We start from the raw sequence: 20,035 nt of genomic DNA on the forward strand, positions 1-20,035 counted from the left end.
CGCGCAAAGCGGCAAACAAATCATAAAAGAACTACAGTATGTACTGTACAGTATGTTATACCATTTTCTCCAGTCAAAAATAACGTCTTTTTTTTAACCAAGGGGTGATTTTTTTGAATGAGATTCAATGATTAATCAACATGAATCGATTATCAAAGTAATAATTTGTTGCAGCCCTACTATGTTCTGATGTTGTACTCCGGTTCTCTCCTGGTCTTGCAGTGCCTACACAGAGCCTTTCCCACTGAGCTCAGTCTCTGCTGGGTCAGCTGAGGAGGACCATGGACGTACCTCAGAAGAGGAAGACGGAGCTGCTGAGCAAAACTTTGATCGACAAGTGAGTTATGAGGCAAACAATTTACACCGCAGTCTAATTGGCCTTTTTAACTCTCTCGGCAGCAGCTAAGGTATCTATGTTATGTTTTCTGAACTATAATGCCCACCTAAACGCCTTCGATTTCTCAAAAGATGACAGTGCGCCTTATACAGTCCATAATCTGTATTTTTGGGGGGAAAAATAAAACAAAATTACTTAATCGCCACGTAAATTCTTCGTTTTACCTCTGCAATTTTTTACAACTGAATCCTGTTTGAAATTTTAATTTCCTATAAATCCTCTGTTGTTTAGTTTTTGATTTGATGATCATAATTATATTCTTTTAAGCTCTTGATTCATCTTGAGCATTGAGCTAAACAATCTTTTAATGTAATCAATAGGTGTTTTGCTCCATTCTTATTATCGTACTTTCCACAAATGATCTTTATTCTTAATGTCTGATTGAAAGGTTTGACTGACTCATCTGATTGTTTTGCTGACATTCTCTTTAGCGCAGCTCCATCTAGTGATTGCATAACGCATCCCAAGCCACTGTAGCTTCTATTCTATGCGCCTTATAATGCGGTGCTCCCCATACATAAAATCATTTTTAAAATAGGCCATTCATTGAAGGCGCGCCATCTAATTTGATGTGCCGTATAGTGCCGAAAATACGGTAATTCACGATGACAGTAGAGGATGGCCATAGAGACGTAAGCTGCCACAAGGAATTATTATATTTAATTGAAATGGGTTTTAATCGAAAGGGAATCGTTTGCGAATTACCCCTTCACGGAAAACATAACACAAACTAAGTATAGTAGCCCTGCCAGTAAACCTCTAAATGGGTTCAATGTGATATGTTGAGACCTTTTGATTGGCCTTTAAATCATTGTTGTCACCGAGCACATGCATACTCATACATAATGGATCAGTATTTAAAAGTGCCATCTTTGAGAGGGCCCTCATGTCTATGCTGCCCTTTAATGAAATAATCAGTCTCATTCTGACAGCAGGGCTCCGAAAAAAACTAGTCTTTTTTAAAATCTGTCCCCTCGGTTGCTGAATTGCTGCTGCTGTTAATGCTTGAGTGCAATATTTGAACATTAGCTGTGCTCATTCATCTGTCACCGCTCTCACTCAGACTGATGGGCGATCCCGAGCGTTCTATGTCGCCAAGGAGCTTGTCGATTCGGAAAGGCTGTGAGTATCACCGTGGTGTCATCGCACCTCAACACATGCTTCCATGAAGGTGTTAAACTTGCTGTAATGTCACCCGTGCGCAAGCTCATCCATCAGGCCGCATGCAGAGCAACAATCTCATCCTCATTCCGCTTTCCACTTAAGTACTCCTCTAATGCGAGTTTGCCATTATACATAATGTATAGGTCTCTTAGATGGACCAACTTTGTTTCGTGTGTAAATGTTGAGGGGCAAGCATCGATACTTGTGTGTAACAGGAAATATTGAACAACACACTAATGTTAATTAACGTGTCGTATTTTTGGCTTTATACCGGTGTTTCTTAACTCATTCAATGCCAGTGACGTATTTTCACGTTTTTAAGAGTCCAGACATAAAATCCCAGATACTGTGCTTAACTTATTCAATGCCAGTGACATATTTTTTTAAGAGTCTTACTTAAGTACTTAAGATATTTAAGTATCAGGGATTGAATTTCTGGACTCTTAAAAAACGTGAAAATACGTCCCTGGCATTGAATGACTTAACCTTGGTTCCATCGAACCCCTGGGGTTCAATGAGTCAATTTGAGAGATTCGACAGAGGTCAAGCTACCCTTTGCATGCGTGTGCTTCCATAAAAGCTTTTTCATACTTTATTTAGCATTGAAAAAGAAATTTGTGGGGTTCAATTCTATCAACAAGATTAAGAACCACTGCTTTATGTTATATATTTTATTTTGATCGTTTCAACGGGCTCTAATAACATGCACTTTTGAAAATGGACACCAGGCTCATTCTAAACCGACAAACATTTTTTTCAAACAATAGTTGTTAATTTATTCATAGGTGTTAATTCACTCATTTTCACGTTTTCAGGATTCACGGTAACTGTGATGTGTTAACAATTAACACATTTCAAGTTTTTCATTTATGAAAAAAAATCAACTCATTGTTATACTTGACAAAATCATCTTGCGGGCCGGATTAAACCCGTTTGCGGGCCAGAACCGGCCCGCGGACCATATGTTTTCCACCCCTGCTCCGACCTGTCCGCATTCCCATTGAAATTCTAAAGAACTTGCTATTTTGAGTTTCATTTTGTCTTTTCTGTCTTTTTCAGACATGTCAATGCCCTCAAGTACCTTCAAGAGGTAACAATTTTTGTATGTCCTCCTTTTCCTCTTTCTTGAAACCCGGCTGATAACATTTTATCAGAGTCTACTCCCCAGCCTCTGTCTGCATCTCCTCCTCCCCTTGCTGTAAAGCTCTGCTGAGGTTTATCAATGTTGTTGCAGTGAAATCAACTTCCTGGTCCCGACAAAGTTAACGCGTTGTGCTCTGGTGTGGTCAGTGGCAAAGTGATGCGGTTTGTTTACAGGCGCCTTCTGAGATTATCCTTGTGTCTTACCCGATAGACTATAGTACATGCACACAAGCCATGAAATTTAAGATTCAAGAGTTTTATTGTCATATGTATGGTATTGTTATACCACACAATGAAATTCTTATTTCGTTCGCTTCCCCGAGTAGTAGACTGCATTCCATCTTCGAGCAATAAATAAATAGCAATAAAACAACAACAGAAACAATGGTGCTAATGATATAGTGCAAATATTATGTCGTGCAAAATATTAGGGGGAAAAAAAGGAAAAACAACTGCTTGAATCGTATTCAAGGTTACACCGGCGCTGCGTTCACTGACTGCCCGCAATGTGGGAAATCTGAAACACTTACCGCGCAACAAATAGATAACTTATCGATACGAACACAAGAAAATAAGAAGGATTTACAAAGATGAGATTTTATCGGTTTTGCCATAGTTTTTTCATTGTGACCAAACTGCTGGTGCGTCCTATACACGGTATCATAGAAAATACCACAATTTGAACCTAAAATTAAGGGTGCGTCCTGTGTATAATTGGCCAATTTGATAAATGATCATGCCAAACCCTTGTGGAAGCTTTCGGTCGCCCAGCAACGGTGCGAGTTTTGTTTTCCGTTCATTTCTTTTTAATGTAATGCTTGCCAGGGGACCTCAAGGTGAGCTGAAGTAGGGCAGCCATGCATTACAGCCAATTACTGTCTTGTGCAAACACAACTGTCACCAACTGGTATCTCAATGAATTTATTTTGACCAAAATGAGGCGATTGCCGCTCTAAGCAAGAATCTTCCTGACAATGGATGAATATCGGTACGGTTTTGACGGTTTGTCATTGAACTCAGAGGAGGCCATCAGTCAGGTTTTACCTTTTAACCTTCAACAAGGTTACCCTGAATCTTCTACATGCCCCTCTTCGGTGATTTATGAAAAGTCTGCTGTGAGTACGAAAGCCGGCATGTCATTGGATGACTTTCAACTTTAAAAATGCAAATATTATACAAAGAGCCTCACTAATGGCAAAGCTGCAGTTACAGAGAGAACCAGTCCCGCTTTTACTTTATTTACATATTCCGACATATATTTTCCCACTTTCCCACTATGGAATGATGGCGCCATACATTTACTCTTATTACTATGCTCACGGGAGGAAATTGACAATTGTTAAGACTTGTATTCATTTAAAAAAGTGCTTTTAAAGTGGTTAGATGCCAACAAGTGCGTTGCGTGAAATGCATTTAGCTTGGGAAGCATTACAGTGGCTCAACGTGCTTGTTTTTGAGGGGGGAGCTCGAGACTTATATGAGCTATTGTTCCATTGTCCGATAAGGAATAACAAGAGCACAAAGAATTTCCAGGGCCTGTCTCCGCAAAGGAAGGGAGGCCGTGCTCCTCTTTTAAAGGACTTTTCACACTACGGCTTCAACATATGAAGCTTTTTTTTTTTGGGGGTAACCTTTGACCGATAGACAAATTGCATGGCGGCCGAGCCTGGATATCTACTCAAGAAGCCGCTTATGTTGCGTCTTGATCTGCCTTACGTGATGAAAATGGGGATGGGCCACACTAAATAGAGTGCGGCTTGTGAGTGTGTGGATGTAACCTAGGAGACAAGAGTCAGGCGGAGCCCCTTGAATATGTGGCTGATCTTGTCTCCGGCAGATGTGATGAATGCTAACTCGTAGCGTCAAGTATCACATTATCTCACAGACGACTTGAACATCTTTACGTGGTTTATGTCTGGACTTTACACGGAAACACCATTTTCAGATTTCCCACACTGTAAGTGGTCAGTGAAGGCTGCACAAGTGTAGCGTAGAATATGCTCCAAGCAGTTGTTTTTCTCGCAACACAGCTCGAGTTCATTCTGCCGTAAATACCCGAAGTTGCGCACCATCTTATGTTCCGCCAAGTTTATGTTTGTGTGTCTACGCCTAAAGACCGCAATTAATAAACGAATCAAATGGAAAAACTCACCGTGTTCTCTAACCGGGGCGCACAACTCCATATCTTGCCACTTTTAATTGAATCAGCTGGAGATATCATAATCTCTCGGTTTTAATAATATTTCTTTTTGTGAACACAATGGACTCGGACGATGGTCCAGGCTACGTGCTTCTTCTATTGAAAATTATGCCGTACCAACCTCAGCTAAAACCAGCTGTTTAAGTAAGAATATTGTAAGTAAGAATACGGCCAATATAAAAATGCACATCTACGGAGCAATCATTTTTAAATTCCCTAACAGAAAAAAAAAGGTTTCTTTTCAAATTATGAGCAAATCAATTGAAAATCAATCAACATTTTGTGAACTTGAGCTATTGTGACCCCTTCACGAAATGTTACTTTCCTATATTTTCACTGAAGAACCCTCCAAAAATGGTTTGCACTGATTTGCGTTATGTTCTTTTCCATTGAGAAACTGAACAAAGCATAGATTGTACTGTCAGTGCAAAACAATGTGGCACCAAGGCCATTACGCAACAGCACCTGGTGGTATGTCTTATGCAGACAGTTCCTCCTTTCCTGAATGCCTGGACAGAGCCGAAGTGAAGGGAGGGCAGCAGGAAGGATGTTTCGGAACACCTGACCTTCTTCCCCTTTTCCTTTGCTTATCAACCCTCATGCGTTAACGTTCACTGGCCACAACATTAGGTACCCCTGCACGGTCAAATCCTCATTATACACATTGACGCCTTTGTAATTTGATTTTGAATATAGTGGAGACGTGCAACAATCAATCGACAAATCGATTATCAAATTGGGTGGGTTTTCTCCGGGCCCTCCGGCTTCCTCCTACACTCCAAGCAGCTATAGAAAATGGATAGATGGATGGACATTTTTCACCTGTACCTAATATTTTGTCCATCCTTTCTTCCATCATCTTTTCCTAATCAACTTCTCATGCACCTTTTTGTCTTGTAAAGGACTTCAGGCCAGCAGTTGCCGAGGCCGCGGCCGAGGATGGGGGTCCGCTTTTGGATGATCAGAGGTTGGAGGAGATATTGGGTGTTCTTCCTCAGGTTTTAACGCTCCATCGCAACATCCTCACTGAGCTGGAGGAGCGCATTGATCGCTGGTACGCAACATCACACTACCTAAGAAACTCAGTACTCTTTTTTTTTTTTTTTTTGAGGAGATTCTACTTTATAATGCCCTCTCATGCGTAGGGAGGAAAGCCAGCGAGTGGTGGATGTGATCTTGTCACATCGCGAGGACTTCAAAGTGTTCGATACCTTCATCTCGGAGTATGATCGCAGCATGTCTTTACTGGAGGAGAGCTGCAAGGTCAATCCAAGCTTTGCCAGCACCGTCAAGAAATTTGAGGTAAAAATTGATCGTGAACGAAAACATATGGTGGGATTTCGTTGCTCTTGGCGTCATTGTTTGTTTATATACATAACACTTTGCTTGTTTTGGCATTCTCTCCCAGCTCATCATAGTTGAGCAAGTGGGAGAGCAAGGGGGTACCATTTGATGAAGAAAGCACGATATAAGCTCAATTCCTTTGCCATTGAGATTTTAACAGGGTTTCTGCAGGTTAAAGCAAATCTAATTGAATGCTTTGTAATGCAGTGATGGGAACAGTACGTTTTACTTTTAAATGAAGAGCAAATTAATAGGAACATGAAGCAATTTATTGCTAACCCCAGGTATACCACTGCAAATGTATTTTCAAATTTATTCAAATGAACATGGATGGCATGACATGTTTTGGATCTTTTTTTAAATCGGAAAATTCAATGTCTACACAGTTATACAATACAATTTTCTGCCCACCCCGAAGGTTTCACACCCAGAACCTGCAGTTATCAGGCCGATGTTCTAATCAAACACGTCATGGTGCTTCTCCAAGCTCATACTCAATTTCCATAATTGTGAAAGGACACCTTGCTTTCCGCTATCTTCTTTTGCTCTCATCCAACAGACTTGACCTTAAATTTCTTTCTTGTCCGCTCCTCTCTACGGGACTGACATTTCCTCTATCTCGCTCACAGTTCCTATATCTTCTCGGCAATACTATTTTTTTAGGGTCCATTATCTGTCTTCATTCTTAAGGAATGAGACAACAAAGGTTTAGGTAAAGGGAGTAATCAACTTGTCAGTATTTTTCAGCTCATTGTATTCCATACGTTTTGGTTATTCATTTCTTCTGCGCGTTTTGAAAGTGCTAATGGAAACATTGACGGCGTTTAATAAAAAGACAGGATATTAAGATAGCGGGAAAAGATAACCGTAACCTCATTTCCCTGCAGCTGTGTGCGGGTGCGCAGAATAGATTCGCTGTTTCGAAGGAGCAGACTCCATTCAGCCGTTCGCGTTGCTACCTTCACGTACTTTGATTTACGGGATGTTTGTTGACAAAGTGGTTCCAAGTATTTCTAGTTTGCTAAGCAAGTGGACAATGCACCAACTGTTTTCCCTCATGAATATTTAACAGCAGCTGCCACGTTCTAGGGTAAAAAAAAAAAAAAAACAACTTCTCGATGCAAGACGATGTCATCTACATAAAAAGAAGGGTTGTCCCCGATCCTCGGAATCTTGCGGCATGTTTGGAACACCTGGTCCGATGTATGTCGGCCGAGGCCTTGACTCTCCATATCCTCCATAAAAGTCGGGCCTGATGGGCCTCTACGTTTTTGCTTCATGAAGTTGAGTTACACTAATTGGCCCTTGCAGTCAATGAAGTGATCTTCGGAGAAGGGTGAACGCATGAAAAGATATTGTCTTATCAAAGGACGGTTTATTTTTATCGCGGAGATGATGTGCGGGGGGAAAGGGGGCGTGTTTTATAGCACACTTGCCACCACATATGCACCTCGCATACTGAATTATCCCTCATTGTGTGGAAGACATGGGATTTTTCTGAGTCCGCTTTGCCTGTTGTGGGGCCATTCTACTCGGTGGAAGAAAGTGATGGATGCTGTGCTGTGTTGGAGCACCGCCTTGGGAAAAGTGCGGGGAGGGTGACCCTCCCGTAATGAGGGAGAAGGAGCACCGAGGGAGAGCGAGGAGGATTTTATCGCTCACTCGAAACGCCGGACCTACCAGCGGGAGGGGCAACAGTCAATGATCAATTTGCTGAATAATGTTGTTTTCATTCGGTGCAACAGTTGTGACATTTGAAATTGTTCATTATTGCACTATGCATATCCCTCGGGGTATGTGAAGGCAACTCAGTGTGTACATGAAATCTTAAGATATATTTAAAAAGCAGCACCAATGAAAAAAAATGAAGTCACATATTTCACCTCATTTCCGATTATTCAAACAATTTGGCGTTTGTTTAGCTTCGAGTTGAGAAGTTTGATTTGAGGAACACGTCTTTTTTTTTTTTTTTATTCAACATCTTTCGAGAAAGATTGATCAGGCACCCGCACAAGCCGAGTTTTAACGCACAGATGTGCTTTTTTAAATCGGCCGTATTCTTACTTACAAAAATGACCGTAACGATACGAGCTGTTAGCAGCCAGTGCTTGTTGCAGCTAACAGACGTTCCTGTTAGCTGAGGTTGCATTATTTTCAATAAAAGAAGCAAGCAGATTGAACCAACATCCGAGTGCGTCTCACATACGTGAATATTATTATAACCGAGAGGATCTTGCAAAAAACGTGAAGGGTTTAGGAATATGAGATTTATTCTGTTTTGCTTTACTTTTTACATTTTTGCCAAAGTGTCTTTAACACGGTAACATAGAAAATACCAGAATTTGGCCCCAAAATTAAGAGTACGTCCTATCCCCAGGTACGTCCTATATTTGGGGAATTATTAAGTGTTGATAATTTATCAACCAGCAGCAAAGGACGCTTGACATTATTTTGGGATGTATTTGGCGCAGAAAGAGTTCGGCGCTAATATTCGACAATCCTCTCGAAGAAATTAAATCAGACAAGCTCTCGATTTTAGGACATTTTTTTCTCATCCAAGAATACTTACGTACTTGACGTACTTGATTGAAAAAAAAATATATTTCACAGTGGAAAAAAGTTTGCAATCTACTGTGCAAACCCTCAAGATCTTTGCTGTTCATCTTTGGACAGCAAAGCCCAGGAATAGAAGCGTCGGTAATTTCACGGCAGATGCGGTGACAGTGATGAAGTAGCGGGAGACCCTTGATCAGATCAGACTTAGCCCTTACAGGATTAGAGCCTCCTCTCCACAGCTTGTTCCTTGTTTTGCCACACCATCTATAAACATTGGCCACCGCCGGATGACGCGATTGTAATGGATTTCGTGAAGCCGCTTTTATGAATCTATTTTTAGACGGCCCGATCGGCGCAACGCAAGGTTTCTCTTTTGCCGCGTGCGGGAAGGTCAAGGTGGCAAGAGAGAGCGATGGAGTGAATCCCCGGCTAGCCGGGCAATGAGGCGGTCAGAAAGTAATTAGAGGAGCAGACTCCTTTACAACTCCCCAATTAGATCGGTTTTGTGTGTGCGGACAGCAAATCGGCTGGCCGTGAAAGGTGCGCCTGTTTGTGTGTCTGCGGCTCGGCGTGAAGCATCGCTCTTCTTCTTCTGGCTCACTGGTCTAAACACGCCAAATGCTAATTATCGTCTCTGGCACGCATAAGCGAATCACTTCCTCTGAAGAAGTGTCAATTGGATGACAATTTTCAGGCGATACTTGAGGAGAGCAGGTGCTTGGTGGAAAGCGGGTTAACCAATCGGATCTTTCGTGCTCACAGTGGAACCATGCAGGAGAAAAAAAACTAAGAAATGATTTGGGTCTTTTTTTTTTTTTTACAATGATAGCATACTAAGAATAAAAATGAAAATACATATGTGTGGACCGTATTTTTGGGACCATAAGCTGCACAGGTATACAAGGCACAGCAACAAAAATTGAGCAAAAAAAAAAAAACTTTTGTCACAGATAAGATGCACGAGAATATGTTTTAATTTCAAACATTTTTTTAACTGCCTGCTTACAGCAACATCCTATCTTCAACAAACTCAACATGCCTGCGTGTTTAGCACCAAAATATTTATAGAAAATTAATGGATGGATGGAAATTTTCAACATAACACGTGGGAATACTGCATTTAAATAGCAGTTCGGAATCAATACTTCGATAGCGCCTTCCTCGTTCTCCCTTTGTTTAATTGATTATTTCAATGACATATAAACACATTACATAAAATTCATATATACAATCATACATATATACAGTATATAGAATCGTATATGTCAAATTTACACGTCACAAATTTTTATACAAGTTCTCACTGAATTCATACGTAATTTTTGTAGTTGTTCCATAAATTGACACCTTGAAGAGACCCACACATTTGCTAAACCTGTGGTTGACAATAAGGAGCAAGGCTCAAATCATGAAAAAAATGTGATGGCTTACATTCCGAAAAATACAGTATATTTATTGTTCGTGTGTGTGTGCACGCGCATGTGTGTTTCTACCCCTTCGGGTGTAAATACCTGTCAGAGACAATTAGACTGATTGATTTTCCAATACTCTCTTGATTGTGTGCCTTTTCTGCACCCTTTCTCCCACAAATGACTGATCAGAAAAAAAGAATAGGATTTTTTTTTTTTTTTTTTGTCTCATGGAACGATGTGAAGGTCACCTTGTTCAACACAATTGCCTCATTCACTTCTAACCTTGCCTCGCATTATATTACAGAGGTTAATCATTCTTTTGTAGACATACGAAAAGTGTGAGGGGTGTAGGGATACCCTTAGTAGATTTTTCTTTTCAAATTGAGAGAAAACTGTTGGGAACAAAAAGCAACATATATGGAAAATGCAGTATTTCTTTATTTTGTTTGGTTTTATTTACAGTAAGTGGACAATGTCACTAGTGTCAGAATTTCCCAGCAAATGAGCCAGAAATAAACCAGATGGTGTTGCGCAATCCATTTTGTGGAGTTCCTGAATTAAATATGCATAGGGATACCACTACGAAATTAAAATGACAAAAATACATTGCAAAAAACTGTTTAGCTCAATGCCAAGTATGATTATGTATTCAAAATACGGTACCTCAATCGTAGATTAAGCAGGTGTCAGTGAGCAAACAATGATTAGCAATGATGAACACTTTTTATTTTTTTTTTGTATTGCAGAGGAAAAGTCCAGAGGATGAGGAAGTCCCACTAAAGCACCAACTGCTGCAGGTCATCGTGAGAGTACTGCAATATCGCATGCTTCTTACAGGTAACACATAAACGCATCGTGACAGCGAGCGTGTAGGAACAGAAGCACCTTACGTTTGGCACAGGCGTACTTTTCATGGATCGGTATTACCGTATATCTTGAATTTTCTCTTCGGCTTCCTCCACAGATTATTTAAACAACCTCTCACCTGATTCGAAAGAATACGAGGACACGCAAGGTAAAGCTGTCCTATACGAAGACATACGGTGCATTTAATTCATAAGATTTCTAATTTGGTTTTCTTTTTGTCGTGCAGCTGCTTTGGTGATTGTGTCAGAGGTGGCGGACCAGGCCAACGATAATCTGAAACAAGGGGTAAATTCAATTTGGATGCGTTCGTGAAAATCGGTTCCCCACCTTGTATGGAGCTTTTGCTGAATTCATTCATTTATTTCTTCATCTTTATTCCTGTATGGATTTTTGATCGCAAAAATTACACTTTTAGAGGGAGTATGCTCATATTTTCACTGATTAATACCTTTTAACTGCCCGCTCAACCATATGGTTGAGTTTTTTTCACAGATTTTTCTCTTGGCGGGGTAGTTAAAGGGTTCAACTTATTCCAAATGCCCAGAAAGTTCTTCACGCTCAAGAGTACAATCAAAACGTACTAAAATAAACGTATGTCCAATGTATTTCATTAACAAAAAGACACATTTTTGCAATTGCGCTTGACTGAAAATGACATCACAAGTGCCCAATCACGGCTCGCCTGATTATTACTTGTAACCATGATTGGTCCTCGATAACAAAATGCAAATATGATGTTCTTCCGTCATTCCCCCCGCATAAAATTACAACTTGTGCTTCTCATGGTTTCCTCATGAGACCCAACCTATTCATTTATGTCCGCTTTAGTGGACATTTGTTTTTGCATTTGAGTTCCGTGACAAAGTCCTAGTGTGCTTAGGGGAGGACTTCCTGTCCTTATCAATGACGCCTCGTGAGTTTACAATGGTGGACACAATTGACTAGGTTGGGTATCTAGAGGATTTCCAGTGTACAGTAGTTTCTTTTTTTTTTTTTACTTTTACCGGATTTAGTGTGTGACCCGTTTGTTAGATTCAATCAAAATTGTCAACGACAGTACATCGATGTCCAGCGTTGAAAAATTCATATTTATATTCACATCAAGCCATGAGAGGAAAGACATGAAGATTCTTCCGTGCCGGGAAAGAAAATTCAATTCCTCCATGTTGAGCTTCTGCGAAGGTCCCGGGTGTATCTTTACAAAAGGGAGCTTTGTTAAATTGGACAAGATTTACAGCCTCCCTCAAATACGAACATTTTTTAATGGAGATCATTCAAAATCCTCCTCCTGTTGCGTCTCACTGACTTCTCGCTCACAATATCGCTGCCTTCCTCCCGTTGGCTGGCCTCCTCTGTTTATCATACGCCGCTATCGCTCGCGCACACATCGGCTGGCAGACAGTGTAAACACAGGCTCCCTCTATCTCAGTGTGTACCCCCCTTTTCAGTTTTCCCTATCACACCCCCCCCTTTCATTCACAAACAAGGGCAGTGTCATTCTGTTTCTCCTGCTCAAATAGTCACACGCCATCTCTTTGCTCACTCTAATCCCCAGGAGAACTTGCTGCGGATGGTCCACATAGAATACAGCATGAAAGGCAAGAGGGATCTCGTGAAGGCTGGCAGGGTGAGCAAAAATCAACTGCGCAGCTGTGCATGTTTACCGTCGGGAGCCAAAAGCACATTCTTCTTGAAAGGATTTAATTGGCCGATGTTGGCCCTTCAAACATTTCGGGGTTCATTTCACCGTGGCAAGATCATTCTAATGCACCGTATTTTCCGCGCTATAAGGCGCACCGGATTATAAGGCGCACCCCCAATTAATGACATATTTGAAAACTTTTTCCATATGAACGGCGCACCCTCAATTAATGACATATTTCAAAACGTTTTCAATCGCAATTTAGTAATACTCAAAGTAATAACAATAATAACTCTAAATAGCATAACAACTCCATGTCAATATGAGCAACCTTGTTCAAGTGTAAACACACAAAAGAAACAGGTAAAGCTTACTTTATCACTTCATTCCCCGCCTACGAATTCCAATCGCAATATTCACCCATATATAAGGCGCACCTGATTATAAGGCGCACCATCAGCTTTTAAAAAAAATTAAGGCTTTTAGGTGCGTCTTATAGTGCGGAAAATACGGTACTTTATCTACTCTTACATCACTGTAAGAGGCAAACAAATAAGTAGAAAATATTAGGCCCCGATTAATGAATGAGCCTACGATACTTGCCATTGAAATATCAGAGAAAAATAATCGGAGAAATGTCCAATATTTGACAAATACAAGACGCACCTGTGTCTAGGCTGCGCACTTAATTTTGGGGGCAAATTCTAGTATTTTCAATGCTACCGTGTATAAGACACGCATTAACACTTTGGCAGCAATGTAAAAACTAGCGAAACAGAATAAATCTCATCTTTTTAAAATCCTTCATATTTTCTCAAGTTCATATCCTTAAGTTATATATATGTTGCGGGTTAAGTGCGTTTCAGATGTCCCACATTGTAATCTGTGAAAAAATTTCCACCCAAAATTGGCATTGGCAAAAAAAACCAGAAACAAAATCTTGACTTGAAAGTCTGGTGTGTAATGTGTTGATGACTGTGTTGGCAGATGTTTGTCAAAGAGGGAACGCTCATGAAGGTCTCGAGGAAAAGCCGACAGCCCAGACACCTTTTTCTGGTAACTTTGCTCCAATATTCTCCAAGCTTTTGTTTCATCTTTGAGATTCATCTTTTGTGCAACCCCTCAATTACGTAAATACAAAGGTTGATTATCTTAGGTCTTTGTTGGAGCTTAGCACAAGTCCAAGATCTTTGGGCTCTACTCGGAGCTGGCTAATTAACACCTCATCTCAATTGTGTAAAAAGCAGGTTTGTAGTTTTCTAGGGAGCTACAGTACGCGCATGACTATTTCCTTAAGACGCGCGATGCATTTTAGGACGCCGGTTGCTTGGCAACTCCACGCCGAAGCTTTTAACAAGATGCAGCGTGTTAATTAGTGAAATTTAGCAGCGTTGCGATCGGGCCAAGAGAGGCTGGCTGCTTTCCTCGCGTCTGATTCGAGTAATTGTTCTTGTGGTAAATAGGGTTACGAACGTAAATTTTCAACACGTCTTTTTAAACTTGGCATTATTTCATCAAAGTCTTGGGAAAAATGCCAGACACTCCCATCTCAGTTTTTGGTTAAAGCACTATTAACATTTTGTCACATGAGCAAATTTTGGACCCAGTTGGAGAAGTTAAAGGTCTGAAGAAATGAAAATCGAGATATCGATATATTCGAATTCTACGTTTCCTTTTACTCATTCAATGCCAAAGACGTATTTTTACGTTTTAAAAAAGGAGACACTCAATCCCAGCTACTTATATATTATAAGTCGACCCCCTTATAAAATCGGGCTCGTACTCGGAGAAATACGGTACTTTAAGTGCGGGAATGGGAAAAGGTCAATAAAACAATAACACCCCACCCCTAAACACCACCGGCAATTTCCTTTCTGGCCCGCAAAGCTGTTGGATGACTTGAGAACGTATAACGAAGCCCGCGTGGACCCAGGTGTTCCGATAAAATGTGTGAAGTTGTCATTTTGACACTTTTATTGAAGAGAACCTGCTAGCCTGCGCCGCAAAAATATGCGGGACTTTGGGGCGGAGGTCGGTCCGCGACCGCGCGGGTGGGGGGGGGCACGTCGCCAAAGTTGTAAAATGTCCAGCGGGCACCACACCCGCCAGCGAGGGCCTACGTCTCCACTCTCCTCCCCTCTCAGGACTTGTTTTCCAGGGCCCCGCTTCCTCACAGGATGTTTGGTGTGGCTCACTGGATGCTGGCTTCCTGTGTATTGGGAGGGGACTGACAGCAAAGCGAAGGCCAGACGCCCCTGCAGAATGCTGGGAGGGGAAGGTCCAAGAGTTGGAAGGGGGTGCGGGGCGTTAGACAAACACATGAAATAGAGACGCTCGCTCCATCGTTTCCTAAGTCGTTCATTCCGAGCTGCGCGACTGTTTACCGTCCACCCGAAGCTGATTACCAGTCAACTCACCTGTTGCCGGGGGCGTCGTATTTTGGCCATGTTGTAGAAATTGAGATGTTCTTTACTTTCGACCGGGGTGTCCAAAATTTGTCATTTAAGAGCCACATACAGGCAAATGAAAAAAGACAAGGATCACATTAAAATTCTCTGAGGAAGCAAATATTACTATTAATATTACTTATTATTATTATTATTATATCTATTAATTAAGTTTTTATTTTATCAGCTCATTTTTATACTTACATTAGATAATGATCTCGCTGGGGCCAGAATTAGGTTTCGCTCGATGCAAATATCAATCAAGAGTTGAAAAGAATAAATAATCATCTTTGTTTTTAATCAAAAGGTTTTTGATTGAATTGCATTCAAAAACCTCAAAATGTATTGTTTTTCTCCATTTAAAAAAATATCGATATGGCATATAAAAATTTCAAACGGTGTTATAAAAATTGTAATTGTAAAAAAAAAATACATTTATAACAGTAATGCATGGTAAAAATTGAAGAATTTACACGCCATTAAATGATTTTTTTCGTCCCCCAAAAATGAAAATTTGCGGGTTATAAGGCTCACCGGAGGTTTTGAGAAAATTGGTATGTTACTGCAATTCCTTATGCATATGTCATTGACTGTCCTTTACAAATAGGAATCAAAAATCCATCTTGATTGCGCTGGCAGGGAATGCGCTAAGGAACATTTTTACATGCCGATGGCGCTTAGAGTTGACGCAGCGATCACAAATGGCTCCCGGATGGATTGAAGGGAAGCAAGCCGCGCAGAAAACTCCCGGGGGGGAAAGAAAGGTGGAAGATCAATGAGGTAGATCTTTCACAGGCTGGAGTCCGGATGCGTTATGCTGAAAAGGCCATCGGCCAGGGCAGCATTTTCCCTGGCGCGTTTGTTTGTTGTGGCCTTCTTGATAGAATTGGGTGAGAATGCCAGAAGGAGGCCCAGAACCCAGCGCAGGGTGGAGAATTCCTGGATGCTGTCTTTATGGCCCCAGCGGATGTTTAGAACGCACATTAGGTGTGACCAATTATGTCATCTCTTTTTTCGGGGTGGGGGGGGGGGGGGGGTGAAATACCTCTCACGGACAACACAATGGACTCTTGGCGTGTTCAGGGAATAACAATACTCTGCTCTTCCGTGCAAATAAACGCCTTTATTGCCTGATTTTGCCGTGGGAGTTGGGTGCCGCATAACTTTTACAAACTTGGGTGAACGCTGTTGAAGGAAATTACTTAATCCATAGCCATAAATCGCTAGGCAAAAGAAGCGCTAATAATATAATCAAATATCAATCGATTGGCGTTGTGTAGCTTTACCGCCATCTTGTGGCGATTGGGTGGTACTGCCACGTTTGAAAACGTGAAATAGAGAATAGAGAAGATCACTATTGTTGTCAAACGTGAAGCGCATTAGATTCGAACTCTTTTATTATTATTATTATTATTAAATTGTTTTCAATAAGCTGATACGTGTTTCTATCCGTGTCCTCCATTAGATGAACGATATAATGCTGTACACCTACCCGCAGCAGGATGGCAAATACAGGCTGAAGAATACATTATCCCTGTCTGGCATGAAGGTACATACTTTTTTCAAATGTAACATACGCTATTTAGCTTTATTATACAAAATATAAGAATGTCGTCTGAAGCGTTTCCTCTTCACGCACACACAGGTGAGCAAACCTGTTCTTGACAACGTGCTGAACTGCCTGAAGATCGAGGTGGCCGACATTACCATTACGCTCTCTGCCAGGTAAATAAAACTCAATTACTGTTGAAAATTATTTCATAAAAATAATGCTCACACTTAAATGTCATGTAAAATGTACATGCAGAACTCTAGCAAGCCTATTTATTTGTGTCCACTATGGTGGACAGTGGTTTTTGGTGATCATCTTTTGACACAATGGCGCAGGATATCCTGGCTTTTCCAACGATGTCTCATGGGTTTGGTCAGGAGGCAATTGACTTTGATGTCCTGCTGAGACAAAATGGTGGACACAAATAAAAAGGCTGACAAGAAGGTTATGACAGGATGCTCTATGGCATCTGTGTTTGAACAAAATGATACATTTTGGACTATATAGTTTTTCTGCAGTTTTTTTTAATAGTCACTAGGGTTGCAATCTCCAAGGGATACAAAAGAAGACGTTATCAAAGTATTGATTTTGAATTTAAATTGCTATTTTCACCACTAGGGGGCAGTTTCCACTATTAAATACATCGTGCGTGTTTCTGTTGTGTTGGTGCAGTATTCTCGCAATCCCAGCATGTTGTGTTATGTAGAAAATATGTTGGTGCTGCTCTTTTTTTCCATGCATGCATGTTCAGTCTGACTTTAAATAAAAAAACAAAAGTACCAACTTTATGCGTAAATATCTGTTGTTATATCCTTAAAGTCCAGTGCGGCCTAACCATGAGAAAAATACATCTTCTGTCAAATTTTTCTTGATGCGGTTCATAATCCGGTGCAATTTACAGCACCTTTGCGTCATTCTTATTTTTTTTTTTTTTGGTGCTCTTTTTCAGTTCTGTTGGAGAGAGGGAGGACTGGTTCCACACATTGAGTCGAGCCATCGCTGACCACGCTGCTGGACTCTGTACCTTTGGAGGACCCTGTAATGAGGTGCGAGCAAAAAAAATGACATGTGACAAGTAACAAAAAGGAATGGCAAGCGTGTCAATTAATATACAGTATTTTCCGCTTTAAAAGACACATCTTTAATTTTCTCCAAAGAGTTTTTACATTTGCATTTCAGTTATGAATGTATTTTTTACAATTCCAAATTTCATAGCACCCTGTTTGAAATTTTGATATGAATGCTCCAATTTTCAAGCAATTTATATGGGGACAAGGTGCAAAAACTGGAAAAGAAAGCTCAATTTTCTCAAATAAATCCATAAAGTGTTTTTAAATCAACTAAACAATATATTTGAAGGTTTTCGGTTGCAATTTGATGAAATGCAACGTGTGTTTTTCTCTGGATTTCTGCAGGCCCGTGAGAAGCTGTGGATGGCTTTAGGTGAAGCTGCTCCAGTTCTGGTGCCGGTCTCTCACGTGATGATGTGCATGAACTGCACCTCTGACTTTAGCCTCACTCTCCGACGACACCACTGCAATGCTTGCGGCAAGGTTCGATTTACTTCACTTGAACGACGTGCCCCGGACGTCACTAAAGGCAGAGAAAATGTTACGCGTTTCCACCGCACTAGTTTTTATCCGTACGCAAAAACCACCATCTCGAGGAGTAAATAAAAATCGCAAGAAACATCCTTTTCCCATCACTACTCATTGACAACAATTAAAAAAAAAACACACACACACAACTACTCCTGTTTTTCATTCATCTGTGTAAAATGGACATTAATTTGCATCCATTTACATTGTAAGCGCGTTTTCTGGTCCGACAGGTAGTGTGTCGAGCTTGTTCCAGGAACAGATATCCGCTCAAGTACCTCAAGGACAGGGTGGCCAAAGTGTGTGACCACTGCTATGCCGAGCTCAGGAAAAGAGGTGACGTTCAACACGTATATCTGTATATGTGTATCCCAAATCTGATTGTTCTTGTTTAGAAGTAATCATATGTTTGAATATAGGCGGCAGTGTGTCAGAGGCGTGCGGCAACTCGAGTCCGTCCACCCATCGGGCCGGTCGTCCTCTCTCTGCCGTCTTCCAGAGCTTACAGACGCCGAGCCTTTGGAAGAGCAGGAAGAGTATATCGTCCCTTAATCAGGTGGGGTACATTTCGCAGCCCGAACGAAATTATACCGATTGGGAAAAGTGTGTTATTTACGAGTAAAAGACAAGTTCCCTGACCGGGAATCGAACCCGGGCCGCGGCGGTGAGAGCGCCGAATCCTAACCACTAGACCACCAGGGACTTCTCGATCTTGGGAAACTATGCATATAGAACTTGTAATTTCAAAGTGTTGCCGGTAGAGGTCGCTAAGTTATGCAATGTTCCAATGTCTATTGAGCCAAGCTACTTTAACTAAAGAAATGTCATTGAAAGTGGCATATAATGCTCTTTTCTGAGATTTTTATTTTAGAATAATGTTCTCTGCAATTCAATTAGTCTTGACGCTGTGGTATAATTAATACGGTGTATGTGGAATATGAATTAAGCAGCAAAATTCCCCCACTTGTTCCCTAATTTATATTCCACAAAGACGATATTCATCAGAATGCAGCATTTGCATTAGTGAGGCTGCATATTTTTGTAAAGAAAATGGTTCAGTTTTCCTTCGATGATGATCACATGGCCAAACCCCCTGAATTAAACACAGAACTGACCTACAAGATGGCGAATTGAGTTTTCATTCTGCAAAGGTCTGTTGTCTAATTGCAATTTTCTCCCGTGTACGTTATCAGTTGCCCGCTGGGGTGGAGGGCTCCACCATGAGCGGCGTGTTACAGCGTCGAAAGAAGAGCAAGAGGAAATGGAAGCGGCTGTGGTTTCTCCTCAAAGACAAGGTGCTCTACACCTTCACAGCCTGTGAGGTGAGGGGGCGCCGAGTCTCCCACACCAGAGCCCCAAAACACTCACACGCTCACAAGCCCTCTCCATACTTTTTTTTTCACATTTCTCTATGACGGAATCGTGCAAAAATCGGAGCAAAATAAATGTAAAAAAATCCTATGAAAATGCATCTTAAAAATTATTATAATGGTTTTATATGGTCCAAAATTTGGACGATGATCATTTTCGCACGTCCAGCTGCAATCACATAGAAATGTCGGAACCCTTGCATCTTGTAATTTTAACCATCTGCTGGAAATTTCAGCTCCCTGGTGTTTTTTCCCATAAAAAACAAAGGAATTTCCATCATTTGTAACATCGTGCCACAAGGGTTCAAATAGGCCATTCCTTGAAGGTGCGCCTTATAATCCG

General features: G+C 41.0%; 1 protein-coding gene and 1 non-coding gene across 3 annotated transcripts in view; one reads left to right on the forward strand and one right to left on the reverse strand.

The window, feature by feature from the left end:
• fgd5a (FYVE, RhoGEF and PH domain containing 5a) overlaps positions 1-20,035 on the forward strand; it is a 30,614-nt gene that overhangs the window by 9,698 nt on the left and 881 nt on the right. The window contains exons 3-19 of one of the 2 annotated variants that reach the window (XM_088424553.1): positions 223-337; positions 1,461-1,519; positions 2,621-2,651; positions 5,807-5,958; positions 6,050-6,206; positions 10,963-11,053; positions 11,181-11,231; positions 11,310-11,368; positions 12,639-12,710; positions 13,713-13,781; positions 16,638-16,721; positions 16,818-16,897; positions 17,674-17,770; positions 18,140-18,277; positions 18,556-18,658; positions 18,742-18,878; positions 19,516-19,644. In XM_088424553.1, coding sequence (XP_088280679.1) covers positions 223-337; positions 1,461-1,519; positions 2,621-2,651; positions 5,807-5,958; positions 6,050-6,206; positions 10,963-11,053; positions 11,181-11,231; positions 11,310-11,368; positions 12,639-12,710; positions 13,713-13,781; positions 16,638-16,721; positions 16,818-16,897; positions 17,674-17,770; positions 18,140-18,277; positions 18,556-18,658; positions 18,742-18,878; positions 19,516-19,644 — 1,624 coding nt within the window. The remainder of the gene's footprint in view (positions 1-222; positions 338-1,460; positions 1,520-2,620; positions 2,652-5,806; positions 5,959-6,049; positions 6,207-10,962; positions 11,054-11,180; positions 11,232-11,309; positions 11,369-12,638; positions 12,711-13,712; positions 13,782-16,637; positions 16,722-16,817; positions 16,898-17,673; positions 17,771-18,139; positions 18,278-18,555; positions 18,659-18,741; positions 18,879-19,515; positions 19,645-20,035) is intronic. The other variant, XM_088424554.1, reaches the window with a different exon arrangement.
• Positions 18,953-19,024, reverse strand: trnae-cuc (transfer RNA glutamic acid (anticodon CUC)). The gene has a single exon. It is a non-coding gene; the product is annotated as a tRNA-Glu (tRNA).

Source organism: Hippichthys cyanospilos, chromosome 9 (genome assembly GCF_059441005.1).
Source record: "Hippichthys cyanospilos isolate Australia breed blue-spotted pipefish chromosome 9, RoL_Hcya_1.0, whole genome shotgun sequence".
Taxonomy (NCBI): Eukaryota; Metazoa; Chordata; class Actinopteri; order Syngnathiformes; family Syngnathidae; genus Hippichthys; species Hippichthys cyanospilos.